The 23,011-nt window shown below is 52.4% G+C and overlaps 3 protein-coding genes across 7 annotated transcripts in view; 2 read left to right on the forward strand and 1 right to left on the reverse strand.

The window, feature by feature from the left end:
- Positions 1-4,715, forward strand: part of UBOX5 (U-box domain containing 5) — a 42,282-nt gene extending 37,567 nt beyond the window's left edge. For 3 of the 5 annotated variants that reach the window (XM_038571764.1, XM_038571766.1, XM_038571765.1), the window contains exons 4-5: positions 850-1,011; positions 3,963-4,715. In XM_038571764.1, the coding sequence (XP_038427692.1) occupies positions 850-1,011; positions 3,963-4,171 (371 nt within the window). In that variant the 3' untranslated portion in view covers positions 4,172-4,715. The remainder of the gene's footprint in view (positions 1-849; positions 1,012-3,962) is intronic. The other 2 variants (XM_038571767.1, XM_038571768.1) reach the window with 2 other exon arrangements.
- Positions 4,716-6,222: 1,507 nt separating this feature from the next.
- LOC119865541 lies at positions 6,223-11,744 on the reverse strand. Its single transcript, XM_038571364.1, has 3 exons — positions 11,576-11,744; positions 9,130-9,399; positions 6,223-6,650 (listed from the first exon to the last, which is right to left on the reverse strand). Exons 1-3 carry the CDS (start codon positions 11,598-11,600, stop codon positions 6,247-6,249), a joined length of 699 nt encoding a protein of 232 aa, XP_038427292.1. The 5' UTR covers positions 11,601-11,744; the 3' UTR covers positions 6,223-6,246.
- A 9,510-nt stretch (positions 11,745-21,254) lies between these two features.
- Positions 21,255-23,011, forward strand: AVP (arginine vasopressin). Its single transcript, NM_001197149.1, is given in 3 exon segments — positions 21,255-21,412; positions 22,487-22,688; positions 22,808-23,011. Coding segments are annotated over 3 exon segments (504 nt in total). The 5' UTR covers positions 21,255-21,289; the 3' UTR covers positions 22,987-23,011.

Raw genomic sequence — 23,011 nt, forward strand, 5'->3', positions numbered from 1 at the left:
AATTGAGGTGCCGTGGGGTGAGACAAGGAAAGGGTCCTTAGACCCTGATGTCTGGGAGGTCTCCAGTGGTGTTGGCCTTGGCAGATTTGTTGGTGACATAGGACTGTGCTGTCCTGTGCTTCGAGGCCCAGAGCAAGTCCTACAAACTGTAGACAAAATGTTCTACTCCCTCCTTTGGGGCAGTTTGGTGAGCTTTGCTACCAGGCAGGTCTCTGGGTTCTTTCTGGGACAGCCTCCCCCCTCCCCCATTGCCTTCACCCTCAGCCTACTGCTCAGCTTTCTGTGGACCACACAGAGAAGGTCCCTTAGGTCCTGGAATAGGTGGGGTGCGGTCTTTGCTACTCACTCAGTAACAACTACTTTGCTTTACTCAGCAGGAGAGAGAGAGCACACAGAGGCCCAGAGGTGCAGGCCAGCAGCTTTGCGAGGTGGGGGGAGCCCAGAAGGGAGGAGGTGGGGAGAAGTTGCTGGTGAGGGAGTGGATAGGGAGCAAGGGCTCAAAGCTGGGCGCAGGCCCAATCATTTCCTTGGCCTGCAGGACCTGCCGAAAGTAGGGTGCAGTTCTGCAGGCTAGCCACCAGGTGGCCCAAGCCTGCTCGGCAAACTGTCCAGGAGCAGGAAAGCAAGAGCAGGGCGCAGGAGCCCTGAGAGCCGTGTGGATGGGTCTCCAGAGCCTTCACTGCTGGTGTTCTGTCATCACAATTCACTAGTGGACGTTAGGGAGGAGTTTCTGTACACTTGTGTCAATTTAGAGCTGGAAGTGTTCTCGTAGTCCTCCAAGGACATATGGCTTGGTCTTCTCTTTTGCTGAACCTCTCTGGATATTGTGGTCTGTGCGTCTCTTATCAGATCCAGTGTCCCATGAGCAGAAGCTGTCACAAAGCTTGGAAGTTGCCTTGACGTCGACCCTCGGCTCCATGCCCTCTTTCACAGCTCGGCTGACCAGGGGACAGCTCCAGCACCTGGGCACGAGAGAAAGCTGCACCTCCTGGAGGCCAGCCACTGGCTCGGGTAACCAGGGCCCCCTCTGTCTCCTGGGAGCCCTGGAACGGGAGGCTGGGCCACGCATCCAGGGTTCTGCGGACCTCCATGCCCAGCCTCCTCTGCCCCAGCACCCGGGCCTTGGGGAGAACCAGTCTCTTTCCTTCTCCAGGGAGAGTTGAGGGGTTCCTGTCACTTCACAAGAAGGACTTTCTTTAGTTAAGTCTTAGTAATTCTGTAGACTTAGAGCTTGGCAGCTCTGTGGTGTTTCTGGTAAGATCTAATTGTTCTGTCCTGAGAACTTTTGGTTGTTTCTCCTTCGTTTAGTTTTCGGATCTAGTCTGTCTCCCATCTGACACTTGGGTTTATTTTATATAACTGGGGTTGTCCTCTTCATCCCTTCCTGTCAACATTGTTACTGGTGTTTCGGCAAAGAACTGGGGCAGCTTACTGAGCCAGTTTTTGTCTCCCTTGAATCTGGGACTACATTAGACGATAGAATCAATTAAGATGCAAAGTGAGAGAACCTGCTGGAATGCTGGGGCAGTTTTTACAAAATGAAGCCTGAAGGAGCTCATGATAAGGTGTATGCTCTGTTCCTGTTGCCCATCCAAAGCCAGGCTGTTCTCTTATCTGGATCCTGGGCTATCTTACCTCTTCTGCTTCTCATCCCTACCTCCCTAGCTCTCTGATTATGTTTCCACCCTGGCAAGCCCCAAGAACCTTCTTGTCCAGGTGACCAGTGGTTTCCATGGACTCCAAGCCCAGTAGTCCCTCACCCTCTCAGCAGTATCTGATGCATCTAGCCAGCGCTCCTTCCCGAAAGGCCTTCCCTCTTGGCCTTCCAGAGGGTACATTCTTTTTCTGATATTTTCACCATCCCTTTGCAGTTTTCACTGCTGACTCTTTCTTCTGTTCCAGACTCTGGTCCTGGACCCTCTTCTCTGTCCTCTGTTATCCTAACAAGAGCCTATCGGACAGTGACTATCCATGCGCACCTGTAACTCCTTCTTCTCCTGGGAGCTCAGATCCCAACTTCCCTGACAGCTGCCTAGCTACCCCCACGTGGGAAACCCATGGATGTATCTTAAGTGAAATTCTAATTTAGGGACGCCTGGGTGGCTCAGCAACTGAGCATCTGCCTCTGGCTCAGGTCATGATCCTGGGGTCTTGGGATTGAGTCCTGCATCTGGCTCCCTGCAAGGCGTCTGCTTCTCCCTCTGCCTATGTCTCTGCCTCTCTCTGTGTCTCTCATGAATAAATAAATAAAATCTAAAAAAAATTTCTAACTCAGAACTACAAACACCTTCCAGAGATTTCCCCCACCTCCCATAATGCCATTGCGGATAAAGAACAGCATCTTCTATCCTCTGGTCAGGTCTCTAAAGTGTATATCATCTTTGATTTCCTTCAACATTCCTTTTTTTTTTAAGATTTTATTTATTCATGAGAAAGAGAGAGGCAGAGACATAGGAAGAGGGAGAATCAGGCTCCTCACAGGGAGCTCAGTGTAGGACTCGAACCCAGGACTCTGTGATCACGCCCTGATCCAGCATTCCTGGCTTCAGCATTCCTGATATCCGTTCACCCTCACGTCCTGCTGGTGCTCCTCCAGAGTGGACCTCAGAGTGCTCTTCTCTGCTGCCACCTGGCCCCAGCTCCTGAGCTGTGTCCCTGGCCTCTTGGAGCAGTCCTGCTGCCCCCTGGCAGCCACCCTTGCCAGTCACTCACAGGGGCCAGAGGGATCTTCTTATGCTATCAACCAGCTTGCGGCACTGCACTTCTTAGACACCTCTTAGGGTATTGATTGAACTTGGAATAAAATCTAAACTCCCGCTGCTATGAAGTCCTGTGGCATGCCCCAGCCTGCCCCCCTTTGTAGTCTCACCTGAGAAGCCAGTCTCATATGTCACACCTCTGTTTCCTGTCTTTCTTTAATGGACCAGCCATTCTCTTGGTTTGGTTTGGTTTGGTTTAGTTCTGGAACAATTCTTTGTACTCGCTGTCCCTTTCTTTCTGCATGGCTGGTCTCTCTCTTCCTCCCAGGAGGCCACCCTTGCCCTTTCCAGAGGGGTGTGGACTGGGGAAAAGAGGCCCCAAGAGAAGGAAGTACAGCAGGTACAGCTTGGGAAGGTGGTGGCAGGTCTTGGCCACTGTGGCCCTCATCCAGGGAGCCCAGTGCGAAGCAGGGAACGAGAGAGCCAGTGGCATGGGAAGGGGATTGGCAGGTCAGGAGGAAGGCTGCCGGGCTGAAGAGAAGCAGGTGCCGGGCTCAGCGGGCAGATCTGCTGCAGACAGACCTCAGCCTTGCCCCAACCTCTGGTGCCCTCCTTCCTCCACTGACCTACCCAACCCTGCTGCACTTGACCACTCTCAGCTTTTTTTTTTTTTTTTAAAGATTTTATTTATTTATTCACGAGAGAGAGAGAGAGAGAGAGAGAGTGCAGAGACACAGGCAGAGGGAGAAGCAGGCTCCATGCAGGGAGCCCAACGTGGGACTCAATCCCGGGTCTCCAGGATCAGGCCTTGGGCTGATGGTGGCGCTAAACCACTGAGCCACCCGGGCTGCCTCCACTCTCAGCTTTTGCCTTTTCTTGTGGCACCTCACCTTTCTTGTAGTTTGTTGTCAGGATGGGCTTTTGCCCCACTCTGACCCTCCCAGTCTGTCCCAGTGGAAAGTAAGTCCTGCTCAGAGACCAGGAGGGAGGGCTCAGTGTGGCCCACCTGCCCTCAGAAGCCAGCGTTTCTTGAGCACTCATTGGAGCATCAAGATTTGATCATCGAGGGGAGGCCTCCTAGGTCTCCATACTTCCAGATCAGCCAGAAGGGGACTCAGGAGAGATAAAGCCAGGTTGCTGCAGGGATGGAGGGTAGGGAAGCTTGTTGTCCCACTCCAGGCATAGGCCCTGCCATCAGGACGGAGCCTGCACTGGGGGGCGGTTTTCCCTAACCTTGGCCTATTTTCCTCCCTGATTTACCAGAGCAGCCTGGGAGCATCCCAGGCCCCGAATGCGCCTCCTGCAAAAGAGTGTTCTCTCCGTACTTCAAAAAGGAGCCTGTGTACCAGCTTCCCTGTGGCCACCTGCTATGCCGGCCCTGCCTGGGTGAGAAACAGCGCTCCCTGCCCGTGGCCTGCACAGCCTGCCAGCGGCCGTTCGCCAGCCAGGACGTACTGCGGGTCCACTTCTGAGTGACCAGCCTCAACCCGAGAAGACCCATCGAGGGGAGTAGCTGAGGGAGTGGGGGGTCAGGGTCCCTTGAGGGCTGGCCAGATCCCAAGCACAGAGGGGCCCTTTCTTCCCCACGGGCTTTTTCCCTCTGTCTCCTTCCACAGTGTAGCACATGGGCCTGAGTCGGGGTAGGAGGGGGCACTCCACTCCTGCTCAAGTGGCACTAGGATAACAAAGCCATAGTCTGGGCCGGGAGGGATGGAGGACATATTCCTGCCCTCCCAGGCCTCCCTGCCTCCCCCTCCCCGCCCCGCCCCACCAGAGCCCAGGCCTGTTAGAGCCGGCCCCACCCTGCTGGCACCCACCCCAGTCCTGCAGGGCAGATACAAGTGGAGCACCACAGACCATGGCTCGGGATCTCAAAGACCGCCTCTGCCTTCAGTGTCATCCATGAGGGCTCCATGGCGGGGCTGTGGAGTGAATGACTCAGTTCCCGACTGGCAGGCCACTCTGAGCCTTAATAAAGCGATGGTTGACGTCTACTGTGGGCTTCCTCCTGACAAAGTGCCTGTCTGTGTCATACTGCTGTCCCCCACCGGCACCCACACAATGCGGGGCTGTCACAGGGCAGCCTTAAGTGGCCACGACAACCCTATCAGGCGACAATTGAGGTCAGTGGCCTGAAGGGATGAGAAGTCACATTTCCAGATGCATCTGCCGCATGAGGGTTTGCATGTGGGCGTGCATGCGAGTGGGGGGCCTGAGTGTCCTCCCTGAGGCCAGCTCACATGGGGCTGGGGCTGCACTGCATTCAGCCTAGCCGGCTGCAGCTGCGCTGCCCTCTGACGGGGACAGAGCTTTACCCACCCAGCCTGTTTCAGGAGGAGTACTTAAACAAGTAGGCTGCATTCTTTTCATTCAGAATTTAGTTTATGGAGTCCCAGAGAGAAACTATTCCTACAACTGTTTACTGTGTGGAAAAGATTCTAGTCGCTGAAAGAATGTCCTCATGTGAGAAAGCACACCGGGATCTTCCCCGCTCCCTTGTGAGTAGGTCAGGCAGGGACCAGCACCTGTGGACAGGCCCTGGGGCCTCCAGCCACCTATTCTTCTCCCCTTCCCTAGGCCTGCCACCTCCTCTGTACTCCAGGGGGACCCCAGGGAATGAGGCAGAGCTATAGTCCTTCGGCTGGTGGGAAAGAAGGAAGCTTAGCAAAACCTCTGATTCTTGGACTCCAGTCCAGACCCAGGAATTTAGAGATCTGCGGGTGGGGTTAGAGCTTCCTAGGGGATTTGTATGTCCCCAAAGGAAATTCCCACCTTCTGCCGCTCTGTGGCGCTTCCCTTGATACAACATCACCTGGGACTTGGGGGGTCTGCACTGGTGGGCTTTCCTCTCAGCTCCTGTGTGCTCTTTGACTTTAAAGGTCTGGGCCAGTCCAGACTCTTGCCTTATCCTCATGGCATCCTTGTAAGAAAAGCTCCACTTAGCATTTGTAGCAAAATCACCATGGGGGCACAGGGGAGGGTACCTGTCATCAACCTGTGGTGGCCTCGGGGTAGCTTAAAGGGTGGGAACCCTTCTCTCGGGCCATCCCGTCCACCCCATCCCAGGGAGTCAGAGACAGCTGTTTCCAGCCTGGGGTCTACATAAGGCACAATCAGATACGACCAGAGCTGCCTCCCCTTCTATGGAGGGGCCTGGTGATCTGCATTTCAAATTGGCTCCTGCTCCCCAGATGGCCCTGGGGAGAAACCTGGCTTGGGAGCTACTGGGGTAGACAGTTCTGTCCTATGACCAAGGGGAGCCATACCACATCCTTGGAGAAACATCCCTTTTTATCTCTTTTTTTTTAAGTTGTGCACCCAACATGGGGCTTGAACTCATGACCTCAAGATCAAGAGTCACATGCTCTACTGACTGAGCCGGCCCAGTGCCCCTTTATCTTTATTCTAAAGAGTCCCCCAAAAGGATGTGATCTTTTACCACCCTTGCCAGAAACAACACTAAGCAGGGCTACACCGTTTGTCTCCCCTAGAAAATGGGAATAACAGCGCTCTTGCTGCCAACGAGGCTCAAAGGGCAGTTTATTTCTCAGCGGCGCCCCGGAGCCAGGCCCAGGGCAGCGGACCGGAACATGGCGTGGACCCCAGGGGCTCTGAGACGACTCAGGTCCGCGGAGCCTTGATGTGGCCTGCCGCCCCCTCGCCCGCTGCAGGTCCCGTGGGGCACACGTCTTCCCCTTTCCTCCGTCGTGTGCTCAACACCAAGCCCATTTGGGGTGCGCAGCCCTGGGCCCTCCGAGAGCAGGGTGCTGAGCCCCAAATCTCCATCCCCGAGATGCAGGGCGACCTGGCATCCCGGCCGTCCTCCCTGCGGGGCTAAGGCCTCAGTCCTTGGCCACTCTGTGGCCCAGCTGGGGGACTGGGCCAGCTCACTCAGGGCTGTGGCCCGCCAGCCCCGGGAGCAGTGGGTGGAAGGGCCACTCAGAAGAAGTCCTGAAGGTAGAAGAAGTAGAAGAACCAGACGACTAGGAAGAAGATGAGCATCTGCTCGGTGCTCACCGAGTACTCCATCTCCTGGCAGCCGGGCCGCAGGGCCCCGCAGCACCTGGGTCCCCGAGCCCCGGGCCGCACTGTGGCCTCCCGAGGGTCTCCAGCTCGAGGCCGCCCAGCCGCCAGGAGCTTTTCCATCCCCCAGGAGACCAGTCCTCTGCCGCAGGGGTTGCTGTAAGTAGGTCTGCAGACAAAGCCACCTGCCCCGGAGGAAGCTGCCACTGCCTGCCTCCCGCCTGGCCTGCAGGGTTGTAATACTGGGCCAGCTGCCATTGTGAGGGCTGTGGACAGGGCGGGGCACCTCAGGGCTGTCCCCTCCCTCGGAGGTGCCCCCCCACCCCCATCCTCTCCCCACAACCACCACCCCGCCCCTCAGCCGCACTGGCCCACTGGGCCCCCAGCCCGCTTGTTCTGGCAGGATCTTTCCTTCCAGTTCCAGGCTGAAAGGGGCTGGCTGGGTTGGGAATCAGCCAAAGATGCTCTGCCAGCCACCAGTGGCAGAGGCCGTACCCCAGGCTCCACCCCGCGGTAACGCCTTCCCTGTTACAAAGAAGTGCCATGGTCCGGAGGAGTGACAAGATCTCCAGAGTGGCACAGTAAGGATGAAGGAAGGAGAGGCAGCCTGGTGGCCGCTGGCAAGTTTTCTCCACTGAGATTTGTGCCAATAGCAAGATGATGCTACTCATAACCATGTTATCAAGATGTGACCAAACATTTGGGTACCCTCCCCTTTACAATATCTTTCTAAAAGGGAAAAGAAAAAGTGAATGTGTATGCTGTGTGGTTCTGTTGCCTGCTCATTCCCTTAGCATTTTTTTCATGGACATTTGCCCTTTTAAATCTTAAAAAAAAAAAAAAAAAAAAGAAAGAAAGAAAGAAAGAAAGAAAGAAAGAAGAGGGATGACTGGGAACCTGGGAGTGAGGAAAACCCTCTTCATTCAAAATCCAGATAAGTGGGATGCCTGGGTGGCTCAGTGGTTGAGCATCTGCCTTTGGCTCAGGACATGATCCTGGGATCCAGGATCAAGTCCTATATCGGGCTCCCTTCGGGGAGCCTGCTCTCCCTCTGCCTCTCTCTGTGTATCTCTCAGGAATAAATAAATAAATCTATTTTAAAAATTCAGATAAGTAAGGGAGAAGACTGACAAATTTGACTACCTTGAAATTAAAAACAAAAATCTTTGTACATAGAAAAAAAAGCGACATTAGCAAAGTAAAAAATTGTAAGCTGGGAAAATGTAATTTGTATTACAATGGTTAATATATAGCTTCTAAAATTAAATGTACATAATGTGTTAAACTTGTCGAAAGATGCTCAACCTTGCTCATGATATGGTAAAATGAAAGCAAGCCTAAAATACCATCTCTTGTCTAGCAGATCGGCACTCAGAGTCAGGCCACAGTCTGCCGGTGGGCAGGTGCTGTCATGCACCGGTGGCAAGCTCTGTGGAGGGCAACGTGACAGTTTCTAGCAGTTACATGTTCGTGGACCCTCTGACCAAGCCGTCCCACTCCCAGGATTCTAGCTCAAAGATTCTCTGCAAAACTAGAAAAAGAAAAATCTTGGCCTCACTGGAAGCAGCAAGCAACCTGAGCAGCGGGTGCAGGTCCCTTGGGAGGGTGGGGGGGTGCAGAGGAGCTACGTCGCCCCCCTGCGGAGGGAGGGGCCAGCTGTATCGGGAAGCTGGGCCCAGGAACAAGTGGTTTACACGCACATGATCATGCATATATGATCATCAAGGAGGTTATGGAGACTCTGAAGGCCAAATTTGTGTTTAAAAAAACACAAATTTTGCATTAAAAAATTTTTTTTTAAGTTTCTATGTATTGAGTACACTGCCCCAGGGTGGGGGCGAGGGACAACCTGCTGAGTGCTTTATGTGTATGACCTCATTTAATCCTTGCAGCTCTTTTTTTAAAGTAAGGTCTCCAGCCAAGGTGGGGCTTGAAATCAACGACCCCAAGAACTAGGGTCACAAACTCTACAGACTGAGCCAGCTAGGGCCCCCATCCTTAACTCCCAAAGGAGGAAACAGGTCCGTGAAAAGCTCAGGTGATGACTCCAAGGCTACTCCTAACCCCTGAGATGCTCTACTTGTGGCAGAGGCTGCCAAAGAGCAGACTCAGTCCCCTCTATAAGGGTGGCCCGTATGTTGTCACTGCATGGCCCCTAGGGACGCCTCCATTGAACTAGGACCCCAGGCAGTGCACAGAGGCACTGCTAGGACTGATCTGGTGGGAGCCCATGCAACTCCTCGACCTACAGGAACCTTTCTGCTGAGGCCCAAGTCTACCATGCAAAATAGAACCTGAGGCATACAAAAGTCTAATTGTGGAATAACAACTCACGACCAAGCTACAGCATAGCTTTCGAAAATTAAAAAATATTACACCTCTCAGCACAAAAATAAAAGTTGCTCACCCCAGCAAAGACTCAGCACAATTCCCTTCGTGTATGTGGAGAAAACTGGCTGAAATGTGAATGGAAAAGTACCCATCCTGTGTGGCTGCTGAAGGAGGAGAACGTGGGATGGAGCAAGGAGCCAGACAGGGAAGGAGCAGGTGCAGAGTGGCCCCGGAATGGTCTTTGGCAGGCTGTAGTCACGGCAGTGGGGACCGGCCTTCCCCGAGTGGGCATGCCACACTGCAGATGGCAACCCCAGGTGTGTGATGTGTGTGGCTGGGGGAGACGCTGTGTGAAAGAGAAACAGTGGGAAAACAGTCAGTGAGTGGGAAACAGTCACCAAATGAGCCCTGCGTGATCCTGGTGGGATCAAATGCATGAGGGATGGCCAGATTGGGGGGCCGTCCCAGAAAGGTGTTGGGAAGCAGAGGCAGGAATAGGGAGGAAGGCAGGCAGTCTGATACCCTCTAAACCAGTGGAGAGAACTAGATTGGGGGCGCTTGGCTGGCTCAGCTGGTGGAACATTAGACTCAATCTTGGGGTTATGGGTTCGAGCCCCATGTTGGATGTAGAGATTACTTAAAAATAAAATCTTAAAAAAAGAGAGAGAGAGAGAAGGGGTAGAGAATCAGGGTCAGGGGAGGCAGAGACACAGGTTGGCCTCCCCTCCCATGGTTCCTGATACCTCCCCTTGGGTCCAGGGCGCAGACATCAATCGTGACTCAGCTGATGAAATGCAACCTGATGGCTCATTAATTAGGAAGCCTGTAATTAGCCTGTCTCAGGAACCAGGATCCTCCAGAGAGAACCCCTCTCTCCTGCCTTCCTCTCCCTCCCACCCAAAGGATGAGATCAGGCTTGGGGGGATCTGGCCCCTGGGAACGAGGAGGGGCAGGGGAGCATGAACACCAGGGGAAATGAGATGCCGGAGCACGCATTTATGCATGAGATGGCCCTGCAGATTGACCCTAGGCAATGAGACGACGGAAATGACAGTAGGCGCCTCCACCCTGAAAGTTTCTGGGGGCAAGCTTGGTGCGGCTGGCTAGACCTGGCCCAGCTTGGTCCAGAGCAAAAGAAACATTCAGCAACTGAAATGCCATTTCACACCGGGTGTTACTCAGCAGCACTTCCTAAACCCCCTCTTTCTTCCATCCACCTCCAGTCCACCTCCCACACTACTTCTTCTGCAGCTGCTCCGTCACCTCCCTTTCCAAGAGTCCTTGGGAAAATGGATCTCAAACCTTAGTCTTCATCCTTTCCTCCTGACTCCATGCCACTGTGACTGTTTTATTTATTTTTTTTAAGTTTATTTATTTTTAAGTAATCTCTACCCTCAGTGTGGGGCTCGAACTCACAACTGAGATCAAGAGTCGTATGCTCTTCTGACTAAGTCAGCCAGGCGCCCCCACAGTGACTATTTTAAATGACCAGTTGCCAATCAGAGTGCCAAGTTCTCCTTCATCCAAAGGAGCACTCTGTTCCTTCTCTTGACTCTGGATCGGCTTGTAGCTGCTGGGACCAATTGCATATAGTAGCAGCAGTGACCCTATGTGATTTCTGAGGCTGTCATAAGATGCCACATCACTTCTGCCTCATTTGCTGGAACACTGTTAAAACCCTTGTTTGCTAGAACACTCTAAAGCACTCTGGAAGCTGGAACACTCAAGAAGTGCAACTATCCCGAGGTCACCAAGCTGCAAAAAGCCACACAAAGGGGCCAGATAGGCAGGTACCCTGGTCGGCAGTCCCAGTGGAGCCCAGCCTTTGGGTTATCCCAGCCCAGGTGCCCAGGCATGTGAGTGGAGAGGTGTCCAGATGATTCCAGCCCTTAGCCATTCACACTTTCCAAAAGAGGCCCCCAGTCACTTTGGAGCAGAGAAAAGCTGTCCTTGCTGTGCCCTGTTTAGACTCCTGACCTTCAGAATCCAGGATCATAAGATGGTGGTTTTGTGTCACTGCCTTTGGTAGCAAGTGGACCAATGACAAGATCCTGGACAGCTACTAAGGAGAAAGCTGGGGTGGGGGATGGGGAGCCAGGAAGGCAAAGCACAGAGCAGGAGGGGAAGGCCAGCACAGAGAGGAAGGTGACACTCACTGGGGCTGGCCACTAACTCAGGCATTGACTCAAGACCCACCACAGGGTCTGGGGACTCACTGAAGAAAGGAACATGGTCTCCGAGGCAGAGAGAATGAAGCATTTTTAGGGTACCATGTCAGCCTGGAAGAGGAGAAGGAGGATTTCAAGCTTTGAGGGCTTCAAGAACCAGTGCTGCCTAAGAGACCCTGGTCTTGGCCTCGTCCCTTAGAGGGCCAGCTCTGACCCTCCTCTGGGTGAGACCAGGGGATACGCCCTCCTCAAATGTGGATCCTGCAGACTATGGCCTGGAACACTCTACCTAATGTTCCCATGACCTTTTCTAGGGCAGGAGGGGCCCTCTTCTCTGTGCCCAGGTGGACCCACCTGAAGTGTGCAAACATGCCTGCATAGTGTCAAGAGGAGGCAGTTTGTGAAGCACACAGAGAGAACCCAAGCCTGCAGCCTGGAGCGCCCACTTGCATGCTTGGGGTGTGGGATAGAATAAGGCTGTTGGGAGAGACCAGCCACCCAGCTGCCGAGCTCTGCTGCAGAACTCCCAAGAGAACCAGATTCCAAATTTGAACCTGGGCTTCCAGGTTATTATGAGCACATATTTTTCAAGAGGATAGAACAGGAGCACCTGGGTGGCTCAGTGGTTGAGCATCGGTCTTTGGCTCAGGTCATGATCCCAGGGTCCTGGGATCAAGTCCTGCATCAGGCTCCTCACAGGAAGCCTACTTCTCCCTCTGCCTGTGTCTCTGCCTCTTTGTGTCTCTCGTAAATAAATAAATAAATAAATAAATAAATAAATAAATAAATAAATAAAATCTTAAAAAAAAAAGGATAGAACATACTTTACTTAACATTTTGTTAGCTTGACTTACAACTTTTAAATATTTGATCATATTTTACCTCAGGTCCCACAAAAGCTGGAGCTAATACTTAAAAAAAAAGAAAAACACAACTTTGGGGCACCTGGTGGGTCAGTCGATTAAGTGTCTGCCTTCGGCTCAAGTCATGATCCTCGGGGCTCCTGGGTGGCTCGGTGGTTTAGCGCCTGCCTTTGGCCCAGGGCATGATCCTGGATTCCCGGGATCAAGTCCCACATCGGGCTCCCTGCATGGAGCCTGCTTCTTCCTCTGCCTGTTTCTCTGCCTCTCTCTGTGTCTCTCATGAATAAATAAATAAAATATTAAAAAAAAGTCATGATCCTGGAGTCTCAGGCTTGAGCCCCCCACATGGGGATCCCCTCTCAGCAGGGAGTCTGCTTGTCCCTCTGACCCTCTCCCCTCTCATGTTCTCTCTCACTCTCTTTCTCAAATAAATAAAATCTTTTTAAAAAATAAAGCTTTTTTACTATGGAAAATTTCACACCTACACAAAAAGATGGATTAATATAATCAACTCTTGTGTGCCTCTGATCCAGTTTCAAAACTCACCTCATGGCTAGTCTAATTTCTTCTATGCTTACCCCAGCCCGATTCGGCCTTCTCAGGTTGTTTTGCAGCGAGTTCGGGCGGCACCAGATGAACAAGTTGAGGGCATGATGGTGGGAGATCCCGGAGTCTCCTCATCAAAATGGCAGATCTAGGGCAGCCTCGGTGGCTCAGTGGTGTGGTCCTACCTTCAGCCCAGGGCATGATCCTGGGGACCTGGCATCGAGTCCCACGTCGGGCTCCCTCCGGGGAGCCTGCTTCTCCCTCTGCCTGTGTCTCTGCGTCTCTCTCTGTGTGTCTCTCATAAATAAATAAAATCTATAAAAAATGTTTAAAAAAATGGCAGATCTGAACTTGGGCAAACCCATCAAAGCCTCGAAAGACATGGATGGCGAGCCCTCTTAGGGCTGCTCTGAAAGCACAATGCTGCTTGGGGTCCTGCTCCTGCTCCCTACCTGCTATGGCACTTCAGGAAATTTGCTTAACCCTTTGGTGCCTCAGTTTCCACACCAACAAAATGGTGACGTTTGTCATGTCATATGACATATGGCTTATAGTATATAAGCTGAGAACTCATTGTCAGCATGTGGTAAATGTTAGCTATTCTTGACGTTATGCCATGTGCCCTGTTTGGTGCAGAAGATGGATAGGTCTTGGAAAATGAGGAGAGTTTTCCTGAATTTAATCGAGACACATCTCCAGGAGACTAGTCTTTCCACGGGAGTAAATCCTATGCAGCTCCCGATCTGGGAAACAGTTTTTTTTTCTTCTCTCCTCTGGGGGTTAAGAATATCTAGTCCTCAGAGGAACGCTGAGTGGAGTTTCCATCCATTTCATTTTTAATAACAGTGAGTAGTGAGGAGTCTTAAAATCAAGGTGACACTAAAATATTAGCAACAATATAATGGATGATGAGAATGAAGGAATTCCTTGTTAAACATTCTAGAGGGACGCCTGGGTGGCTCAGTCGATTAAGTATCTGCCTTTGGCTCAGGTCATGATCCCAGGGTTCTGGGATGGAGCCCCATGTTGGGATCCCTGCTCACTGGGGAGTCGGCTTCTCCCTCTGCCTCTCCCTCTGTGTGCTCTCTCCTTCTCTCTCTCTCTCTCCCTCAAATAAATAAATCTTAAAAAAAAAAAAAAAACATTCTAGGGAATTCATCTTGCTCTGGAGGAGGAGAGGAAGATGACCAACCTCAGACCTTGGTTAGGTATGGTACTAAAAGAATAGAAATAAAATTTAAAGATAACCAATCTAAGGGCTTGGGTGGCTCAGTTAAACATCCAACTCTTGATCTCAGCTCAGGTCTTGATCTCAGGGTTGTGAGTTCAAAAGCCCCACATCGGGCTCCTGGCTCAGTGGGAAGTCTGCTTCTCCCTCTCCCTCTGCCCCCCCCCCCACCTCATGCTCTCCCTCCCTCTATCTCAAATAAATAAATAAAATATTTTTTGAAAAAGATTTATTTATTTGAGAGAGCATGCACGAAGGGAGAAGGAGAGAAGCAGACTCTGTGCTGAGCGGGAGCCCTATGTGGGGCTCAATCCCACGACCCTGAGATCACAACCTGAGCCGAAACCAAGAGTCAGATGCCCAACCAATTGAGACACCTAGGCACCCTGGGTATAGAGATGACCCAGACATAAGATCTTCAAAAAGAAAAAAAAAGATAGCCAATCTATTAGAAGACAAGAAAGAAGGGAGAAGAAGTGAGATGTCATAGTAAATAGATAACAAAAGCTAAATGTGCACAAATGAGTCCAAGCGATCACCGCAAATGCCACTGGATTAACTCCACCTTGTGAAAAAAACAGGAACGCTCAGGGGTGATAAATCAAATCCTGGCGTGTAGTTTCAACAGACATTCCTAAAACACAAAGATGGGATGTGAAGGGATGAGGGAAAGGAAGGAGAATGTAGCAGCAGTAATATTAGGCAAATAGAATTTAAGGCAAAAATACTAATAAGGATAAAGAGATTTTATTTAATGATAACAGAAATAATCCATCAAGAATACACAGCAGTCAGAACCTGTCTGCACCGAACAGCATATCTTCAAAGCAGGACAACCGCACAACTGCAGCGAAAGGCATTGGCAGATCTCTCCATCCCTCCGAGGAGAGGACCGCTAAGGAGGGCCGAGAAGGTTCCAATCATTCAAATCAGTCTTGACCACCCGATTCTTGCTTTTCAAGGATTTGTGTAACATTAGCAGACACGATCATCAAACAGGACCACCCACTTTGCCATGACGAGGTTCTCGACACATTCCAGAGAATCCATAGAACATAGGCTACATTTTCTGGCTACAGAAACAGTAAAAAATAATGATAAAACAAAAACCTGGAGCTCTTGTAAATAGAAGGAAAAAGGGTAAATCAGTGTGGATATTATGAAATGTTTAGAGCCCAATGACAGTAAGGGAGCTACAAATCAAAATTCATGGGACAAAGGAAGTTTTATAGCCTTAAAATGTATTAGTTAAGGGATGCCTGGGTGGCTCAGTGGTTGAGGGGCTGCCTTTGGCTCAGGTCATGTTCCCAGGGTCCTGGGCATAGGGCTTCCTGCGAGGAGCCTGCTTCTTCCTCTGCCTATGTCTCTGCCTCTGTCTCTGTGTGTCTCATGAATAAATAAATACAATCTCTTAAATATATACATATATTTAAAAGTGTGACTCAGTCAGTTGTCTGCCTTTAGCTCAGGGTCACGATCTTGGAGTCCCGGGATCAAGTCCCACATCAGGCTCCTTGCTTGGCAGAGAGCCCATTTCTCCCTCCCCCCTGCCTGCTGCTCCTCCTGCTTGTGTGCTCTCTCTGTGTCAAATAAATAAATAAAATATTTTTTAAAAATTAATAAGAAGAGGGGTGCCTGGTTGGCTCAGTTGGTGGAGCATGTGACTTTTGATCTCAGGGTTGTGAGTCCGAGCACCATGTTGGGTGTAGGGATTACTTGAATAGATAAAATCTTTTTTTTTTTTATTTTTTTAAATTTATTTGTGATAGTCACAGAGAGAGAGAGAGAGGGAGGCAGAGACACAGGCAGAGGGAGAAGCAGGCTCCATGCACCGGGAGCCCGACGTGGGATTCGATCCCGGGTCTCCAGGATCGTGCCCTGGGCCAAAGGCAGGCGCCAAACCGCTGTGCCACCCAGGGATCCCTAAAATCTTTAAAAAAAAAATTTTAAAGGGAGAAAGATTGAAAATTTATAAGCCAAAAAAATAAATAAAAATAAAATTTTAAAAAAAGAAAAAAATTTTATAAGCCAAGCATGCAACTCAGTCAGAAAAGAAGTACGGAATTAACTCAAAGACAAAAGATAAAATTAAATTAATGAAGATAAAGGTAGAAATTAATGAAACAAATCGGACCTTCAATAAAAGCAGAAGGTTGATTCTCTTTTTTTTTTTTTTATGATAGGCACGCAGTGAGAGAGAGAGAGAGAGAGAGAGAGGCAGAGGGAGAAGCAGGCTCCATGCACCGGGAGCCCGACGTGGAACTCGATACCAGGTCTCCAGGATCGCGCCCTGGGCCAAAGGCAGGCGCCAAACCGCTGCGCCACCCAGGGATCCCCCCCTTTTTTTTTTTTTAAGATTTTGTTTATTCATAGGGACACACAGAGAGAGAGAGGCTGAGACACAGGCAGAGGGAGAAGCAGGCTTCATGCGGGGAGCCTGTCGTGGGACTTGATCCTGGGTCTCCCAGGATCATGCCCTGGGCTACAGGCGGCGCTAAACCGCTGTGCCACTGGGGCTGCCCCAGAAGGTTGATTCTTTGAAAAACTGAGTAAAAGGCACCAAGAGAGGAGGGCCCTGCAGTCCTGGCTGGGAGAAGCATAACCTTGGGGTTGAGGGCGCCATGGACGAAGGTGATGTTAAAATGCTTGGACATTGTCCAGTAGGCCAGGGGGAGCCATGGACGGGTCTTGAAGTGGGAAAGGGAAGTGGTGTGATCAGTCTGGGCAGTTGATGTGTGAGATCCTGGGCTGAGACCAGTTGCAGCCTGGGGAGGTGTAGGAATTGGGGGCTGAGGGTTCCTCACCCAGTAGCCCTGTTAAGGCTTAGCTGTGTGACCCTGAACAAGACACTGAGCTTCTCTGTGCCACAGGGTCCTCCCACTTTAAGTGATCTATAGGATCCTACAAATCCATCCCAGCCTGGGGCCAGCAGCCACTCCCTCCTGTTCCTCGCTAACAGAACCCCATTTTAGAAGGAGCCTGGGGATATACCCAGCCCTGGGATGAACCTTGCCTGACCTAACACACAGCCAGATGCCTGCCCAGCCCGGAGGGCCTTGGGAGTGGGGCCCCTGGGCCAGAGTGAGAGTCCCTGAGAGGGGAAAGTCTCCAAGGAGGGAACCACTTGGGCTGCCCCCTTGCCATAAGGAGAGATACCCAGACACGTAGAGGGTGCCAGAGAGAGTTAGGCAGCCCCGGGTGACACCCCTGAACCGTGAGCCCGCCACAAGATCACCGACCTCCAGCTCTGAATCCCAGTAAATATTAATGTTCTGGTGGTTTAATGCCCGTTGGTACAAGGCAGTGGAGTGCTGAAGGACACAGGTGCCGGGGCCCAGTCCTGCTGGTTTTTACCTGTGCCTCCTTGGGCAAGTGCCTCAACCTCTCTGTCCCTGTTTCCTGTCTGCAAATGTCAATAAATAATACTGTCTCCTTCTCAGGGTTTTATGCAGATTCAAGAAGGAAATGCATGTGAACAGTTTGGCCCAGCGCTGGCACAGGCTCAGTGCTATGGGAGTCTTTGTTGCTGTCTGTGGGTCAACGTGCTCTATAGCCTGTGTGTGTCCTGTGCGTGCACACACACATACTTGCCACCTGCTCCTTCACACCTTACCCTGCCAGGTGTGCCCATCCAGGCTTCTTCTCAGAACTCCCCATTTAACCTTCAGTGCCAGACTACAGGTGAGGACAGGGAAAGGTGGACTTACTGCTGGCAGCAGAGGCCCTTTGAAAATGAGACCAACCACCTTCCGACAGGTAGTATGCATGTCATGTGGTATGGGCACCAGGTTGATCTGAGAAAAGAATAAAGAACAGGAGTGGACAGACACCAGGCAGTTAATTGTTACCTGTTCTCAGAAAAGATGGTTTAACGGGAAAGAAGTACTTTAAAGACAGTTCTGAGATTTGAGTTTAACCTGGAGACTTGCAACTCTTTGTTTTCAGGAAATATTAACCTTTCTAGCACATTCATCTGATTCCCTTAAGTCCTCAGTGAGATGGGAAGTGAGGTTAGTACATCAAGCAGGTGACCCAAGAACAGGTGTGGCTTGCCCAAGGTGATGTGTAGTTTTATTTTATTTTATTTTATTTATTTTATTTTTTGTTTTATTTTATTTTAAAGATTTTATTCTAAGTAATCTCTACATCCAATGTGGGGCTTGAACTCACAACTCTGAGATTAAGAGTTGCACGCTCTACTGACTGAGACAGCTAGGAGCCCCTGAAGTATAGTTTTAAAAAGGACAAGTAATCTTAAAAAAAAAAAAAAAAAAAGGCAGCCGGGTGACTCCGCAGTTTAGCGCCGCCTTCAGCCCAGGTTGTGATCCTGGAGACCCGGGATTGAGTTCTAGTCAGGCTCCCTGTGTGGAGCCTGCTGCTCCCTCTGCCTGTGTCTCTGCCTCTATCTCTCATGTTCTGTGTCTCCCATGAATCAATAAATAAAATCTTAAAAAATAAATACATAAAAAGGACAAGTGCTCAGGACGCTTGGGTGGCTCAGCTGTTGGGCATTTGCCTTTGGCGCAGGGCATGATCCCCATCTGGGGATCCAGTCCTGTATTGGGCTCTCCGCAAGGAGCCTGCTTCTCCCTCTATGTCTCTGCCTCTCTATGTCTCCCATGAATAAATAAATAAAATGAAATAAAGAAGAAAGAAAGAAAGAAGAAGAAAGAAAGAAAGAAAGAAAGAAAGAAAGAAAGAAAGAAAGAAAGAGACAAGTGCTCAACCATGTCAAATGCTGCTAGAGAATTATGTTAAAAGAGGACATTGGCATGACCACAAAATTTGGCAATATAGAGGGAATGTATGACCTTAATGCTAGGAGTTTCAGTGCATTGGTTTGGGCAGAGCCTAGATGGAGAGAGTTGAAGAGTAAATATTGACTTCTGGATGAAAATAGTAGATGGACCACAATGAAAACCCAAGACAATCACTAACTTCAGAGAACACAGAAAGTTGTTCAAGGATGAAAAGATTATCAGAATATACCATAGGACTTAGCTTAGAGAGTATATTTGAAGTCTAACTCATAATACTGATCTAACCATCATGACATCATTATATCCAGAAAATGGTGGGTGAGAGAGCATGTGGCCAGGGGTGGGGTGGAAATGGACTGGTAAAAGAGCTAAGTCCTCCCTTTTAAAATGACATGTGGGAACGCCTGGGTGGCTCAGCGGTTGAGCATCTGCCTTTGGCTCAGAGCATGATCCTGGAGTCCCAGGATTGAGTCCTGCACTGGGCTCCCTGCATGAAGCCTGCTTCTCCCTCTGCCTATGTCTCTGACTCTCTCTCTCTCTCTCTCATGAATAAACAAAATCTTAAAAAAAAAACAAATTAAAATGACATGACATGTGAATAAAGATCCATGAGCTCAGGTGTAGGAGATGTAAGGATAGAGAGAGTGTGAAAAAGTAGATTTGAAAATATGAAGGGAGTATAGGAATGTGGGGTGTCCAAAAGGTCCATGCGACATGTGAGGTGATACATTTGAAATGACAGCACAGTAACAAGACTTTTTCTAGCCCATGCATGTTCCAAGAAGGTGGGTACTGGAAGAAGCAGGCCCCCTGGCATCTCAATGGCAGTGGTATTTGGGGTCTTCAAGGGGGCCTGGTGTGGGAGGCAACTCTTAGACTGATGATCCTGGTAGACACAGATAGTTGGCACATGGGTGTCCTGGCCTGTCCCAGGCCCTGACCCCTTCAGTTAGTATAGCCCCGTTCATTTTCAGATGATAACTTGGACCTGAAGTGCAGAGAGGGTAAGGTGCCAGGCCAAAGCCACACAGCTGGCCTAAACGAGGCATATGGCCTCTACCATAACCAAGAGTTTCAAGGGAGCAATAATTTGGGCCCAGCTTCTCTCTAAGCCCCATAACAGGAATGAAAATGTCCCTCCTGGGTTAGCCCAGGAAGCTGTTCTCTCTGGAAGACTCTCTTCAGCTCTTAATAAGAATAATGGCATCAATAACACAACACTGTTATTACTTAGCTTTATGATGGTGCAGGAACTTTCCTAAAGCTCTTATATATTCCATTATTTCAGTCTTCACAACCCTATAAAGTGGCTACTAGTTAGTAAATTCCTAACATTACACTGGGAGAGGATGAGGCACAGAGAAGTCAGGTAACCTGCCTGAGTCATGAAGTTTTGAGCAACAGAGGCCAGATTCTGACAGGCTTCAGGCTCCAGGATCCTCACAGTCTGTAGGGGATGTTCCTGAAAAGCCTGGCATCAGATCTTGAGTGTGAGAGGTCCCTCCCTGGGACGCCAGATCCCTTACAGCACTTGGTGGGGAGAAGGCAGCCAGAACTTTCCTGTGGCACCCCGAAGAGGAGGCAAAGGGCCCGGGGCTGGGAGAGCTGGGAGCGGAACAGATCCTGAGAGGAGGAGGATGGCCAGCCTGGCTCCAAGGACCAGCAGGGCACTCCGGCAGCCCAGGAAATGGAGATTGTACCTTTATCCCACCAGCTTGGGGGCATGAACCAAAGTTTGTTTTCTCAGGCAAGGCTCAATGGGCAGTGGCTCCTCCAGTCCCCCAACACCAAAGCTCCTGTGCCTCCACTTCCACCCTAGGCCTGAGATGGTACCTGCCCGGGGCCGCATAAACTGGGGTCCTTGTAGGGCTGGGAATTGCAGCAGGTGGCTTTCCCCCCACCTTTGAACCTTACTGGGTCTGAATCCTGCTCTGGGTGTGTGTGTGTGTGTGAGGGGGTGTCCTCAGCTTCCCCCACAAGCCTGCCCACTCCCCAGAATCCATGTTGGTCCCTTGCTTCATGGCTGCAGTTGCTCTGTCTGACGTTAAGCTGCAGACAGCCATTTCCTTTGCTAATGCAGTGGGGACAAAGCCCCCTGGGTGTGTGCGGTCCTTGGTCACTTATCCTCTCCTGAGGCTAAGTCTCCTGATGGGGTTTTGCACACCTGACCCTGTTCCATCCTTTCTGGGCCGGGGCCGACCATGCTCCTTGCACACTAGCCCCTCAGGCCCCCTCCACCTCCTCAGGGGGCTGTGTCTGGGGCCGGGCCCACTGACCCCAAGCCTCTTCTGGGCAGCCAGAAAGGTCGGGGATGGTCTCCACAAGACCCCCTGCTCCCATCCGTCTGTCTCCCCAGATCCAGAGAGCCACAGTCATGGTCACAGCAGCTCCTGTCACACCGCAGCCACACGCCTGCCAGTGACAGCACGGAGGCCCGCACCCCTCCCCATCAGGCCCCCCCACAGACAGGTCCACGTGCATCCCCAGATGCCTGAATCACTGCTGACGCCTGGGGACCTGGCGGTCGTGGGCTCCTGGGGAGTCGCTGGGGAGGGGGGTGGCGACCACGTCGTCTCCAAGGGAATACCTGCGGACATAAATAGGCAGCCAGCGAGGGCAGCGCAGCACAGTCGGCACAGCAGCCTCGCACACTGTGCCCACCTGCACCAGGATGCCGGACACCATGCTGCTACCCGCCTGCTTCCTGGGCCTGCTGGCCTTCACCTCCGCCTGCTACTTCCAGAACTGTCCTAGGGGTGGCAAGAGGGCCATGTCTGATCTGGAGCTGAGACAGGTACGACCGTGGCCCATCTCAGGGCTGCCTGAGGGGACAGAGCTCCTGGGCTGGCTCTACAGTGACGGGCTGGGAAGGAGGGAAGTGGTGGGAGAGGCAGGCTTTAGGGGAAGAGCCCCGCAGAAAGGAGGCTTGGCATGGCTGGGCAGAGGGGGCCAGGCTGCCGGGCAGGCGAGGACGGGCTGCAGGACTTCCTGGGCACCATCCCCATCCGGGCAAGGGCTGCAGGCAAGACGGTGTTTCTCCAGGAACGGGGCTTGGGGCAGATCAGGACAACTGGACAGCAAGGCATCCTGTGTGAGGGAGGGAGGGCCTCGCAGCAACGACCGCCTCTGTCCTAGCCAGTATGGAGGCCTTCCCCCTCTACTAGCCACAGGCCCCCCGGGGGCCCCACACAGAAGCTGGCCATTGCTCTGAGCTTGTGGTAGTGAGGGTGCCACCTCCTGCCAGGAAGTTCTGCTGGGAACCTAGCCCAATTCTCCTGCGCTGCATGTCCAGTCAATTCCCTTTTATTCCATCTTCAGCAGAGCCAAAGGAAATCCAATGACCAGGCTCAGTCAGGCCCAGGCCACAGGTGGCTTCATTTTGAGCTATCGAACAAACTAGAGTGGGTCCGAGGGCCGCCCCCACAGACTACCCTTCCCTCTGCTTGGCACCTTTGGAAGCCTGAGTCAGTGAGGTGCCCCATGCCTGTACCTGGGGGCTTGGGCTGATGCCACCCACAGTTAGGGCACTGCGGCCGGGAGCTGAGGTCTGGACCCAGAGGCCCAGCAGCTTGCGACGCTGGACAGGAAACCGGAGGAAGGACCCTCTGCTGGGGCCGTGGGTGCTAGAGACCGAGTTTGAGTGATGGGGGCAGGGGAAGGAGGCCTGCCTTGGGGCAAGGGTGGCAGCTGGGTGGCGGTGCACCCCAGAGCCGAGAGAAAGGGCTGGGGCCCACCGAGGGAGCCTCGCTCAACGAAAGGGGAGCATGCTGAGGGCCTGTCCTCAGTCACCTGAAATCCCGGGGACTGGGGCGGCCTGCGCCCCGGCCTCGCGGGCCCCGCGCTCACCCCGCTCCCGCCCTCCCGCCAGTGCCTCCCCTGCGGCCCCGGGGGCAAAGGGCGCTGCTTCGGGCCCAGCATCTGCTGCGGCGACGAGCTGGGCTGCTTCGTGGGCACGGCCGAGGCGCTGCGCTGCCAGGAGGAGAACTACCTGCCGTCGCCCTGCCAGTCGGGCCGCACGCCGTGCGGGAGCGGGGGTCGCTGCGCCGCCGCCGGCATCTGCTGCAACGACGGTGGGTGGCCCGGGGTCAGGGCGGGGGCCAGGGGGTGGCGGGCGCGGCGGCCCCCGGGTGCGGGGGGGGGGGGCGACCTGGGTCCCGCCCGCGCCGCGCTCAGCCCGTGGCCCCCGCAGAGAGCTGCGTGACCGAGCCCGAGTGCCGGGAGGGAGCCGGCTTGCACCGCCGCGCCCGCGCCAGCGACCGGAGCAACGCGACCCAGCTGGACGGGCCGACCGGAGCCTTGCTGCTGCGGCTGGTGCAGCTGGCGGGGGCGCCCGAGCCCGCCGAGCCCGCGCCGCCCGGCGTCTACTGAGCCGCCCGCCCGGCCCGGCCCCCGC

The sequence above is a fragment of the Canis lupus genome, chromosome 24, assembly GCF_011100685.1.
Source record: "Canis lupus familiaris isolate Mischka breed German Shepherd chromosome 24, alternate assembly UU_Cfam_GSD_1.0, whole genome shotgun sequence".
In the NCBI taxonomy this organism is placed as follows: domain Eukaryota; kingdom Metazoa; phylum Chordata; class Mammalia; order Carnivora; family Canidae; genus Canis; species Canis lupus.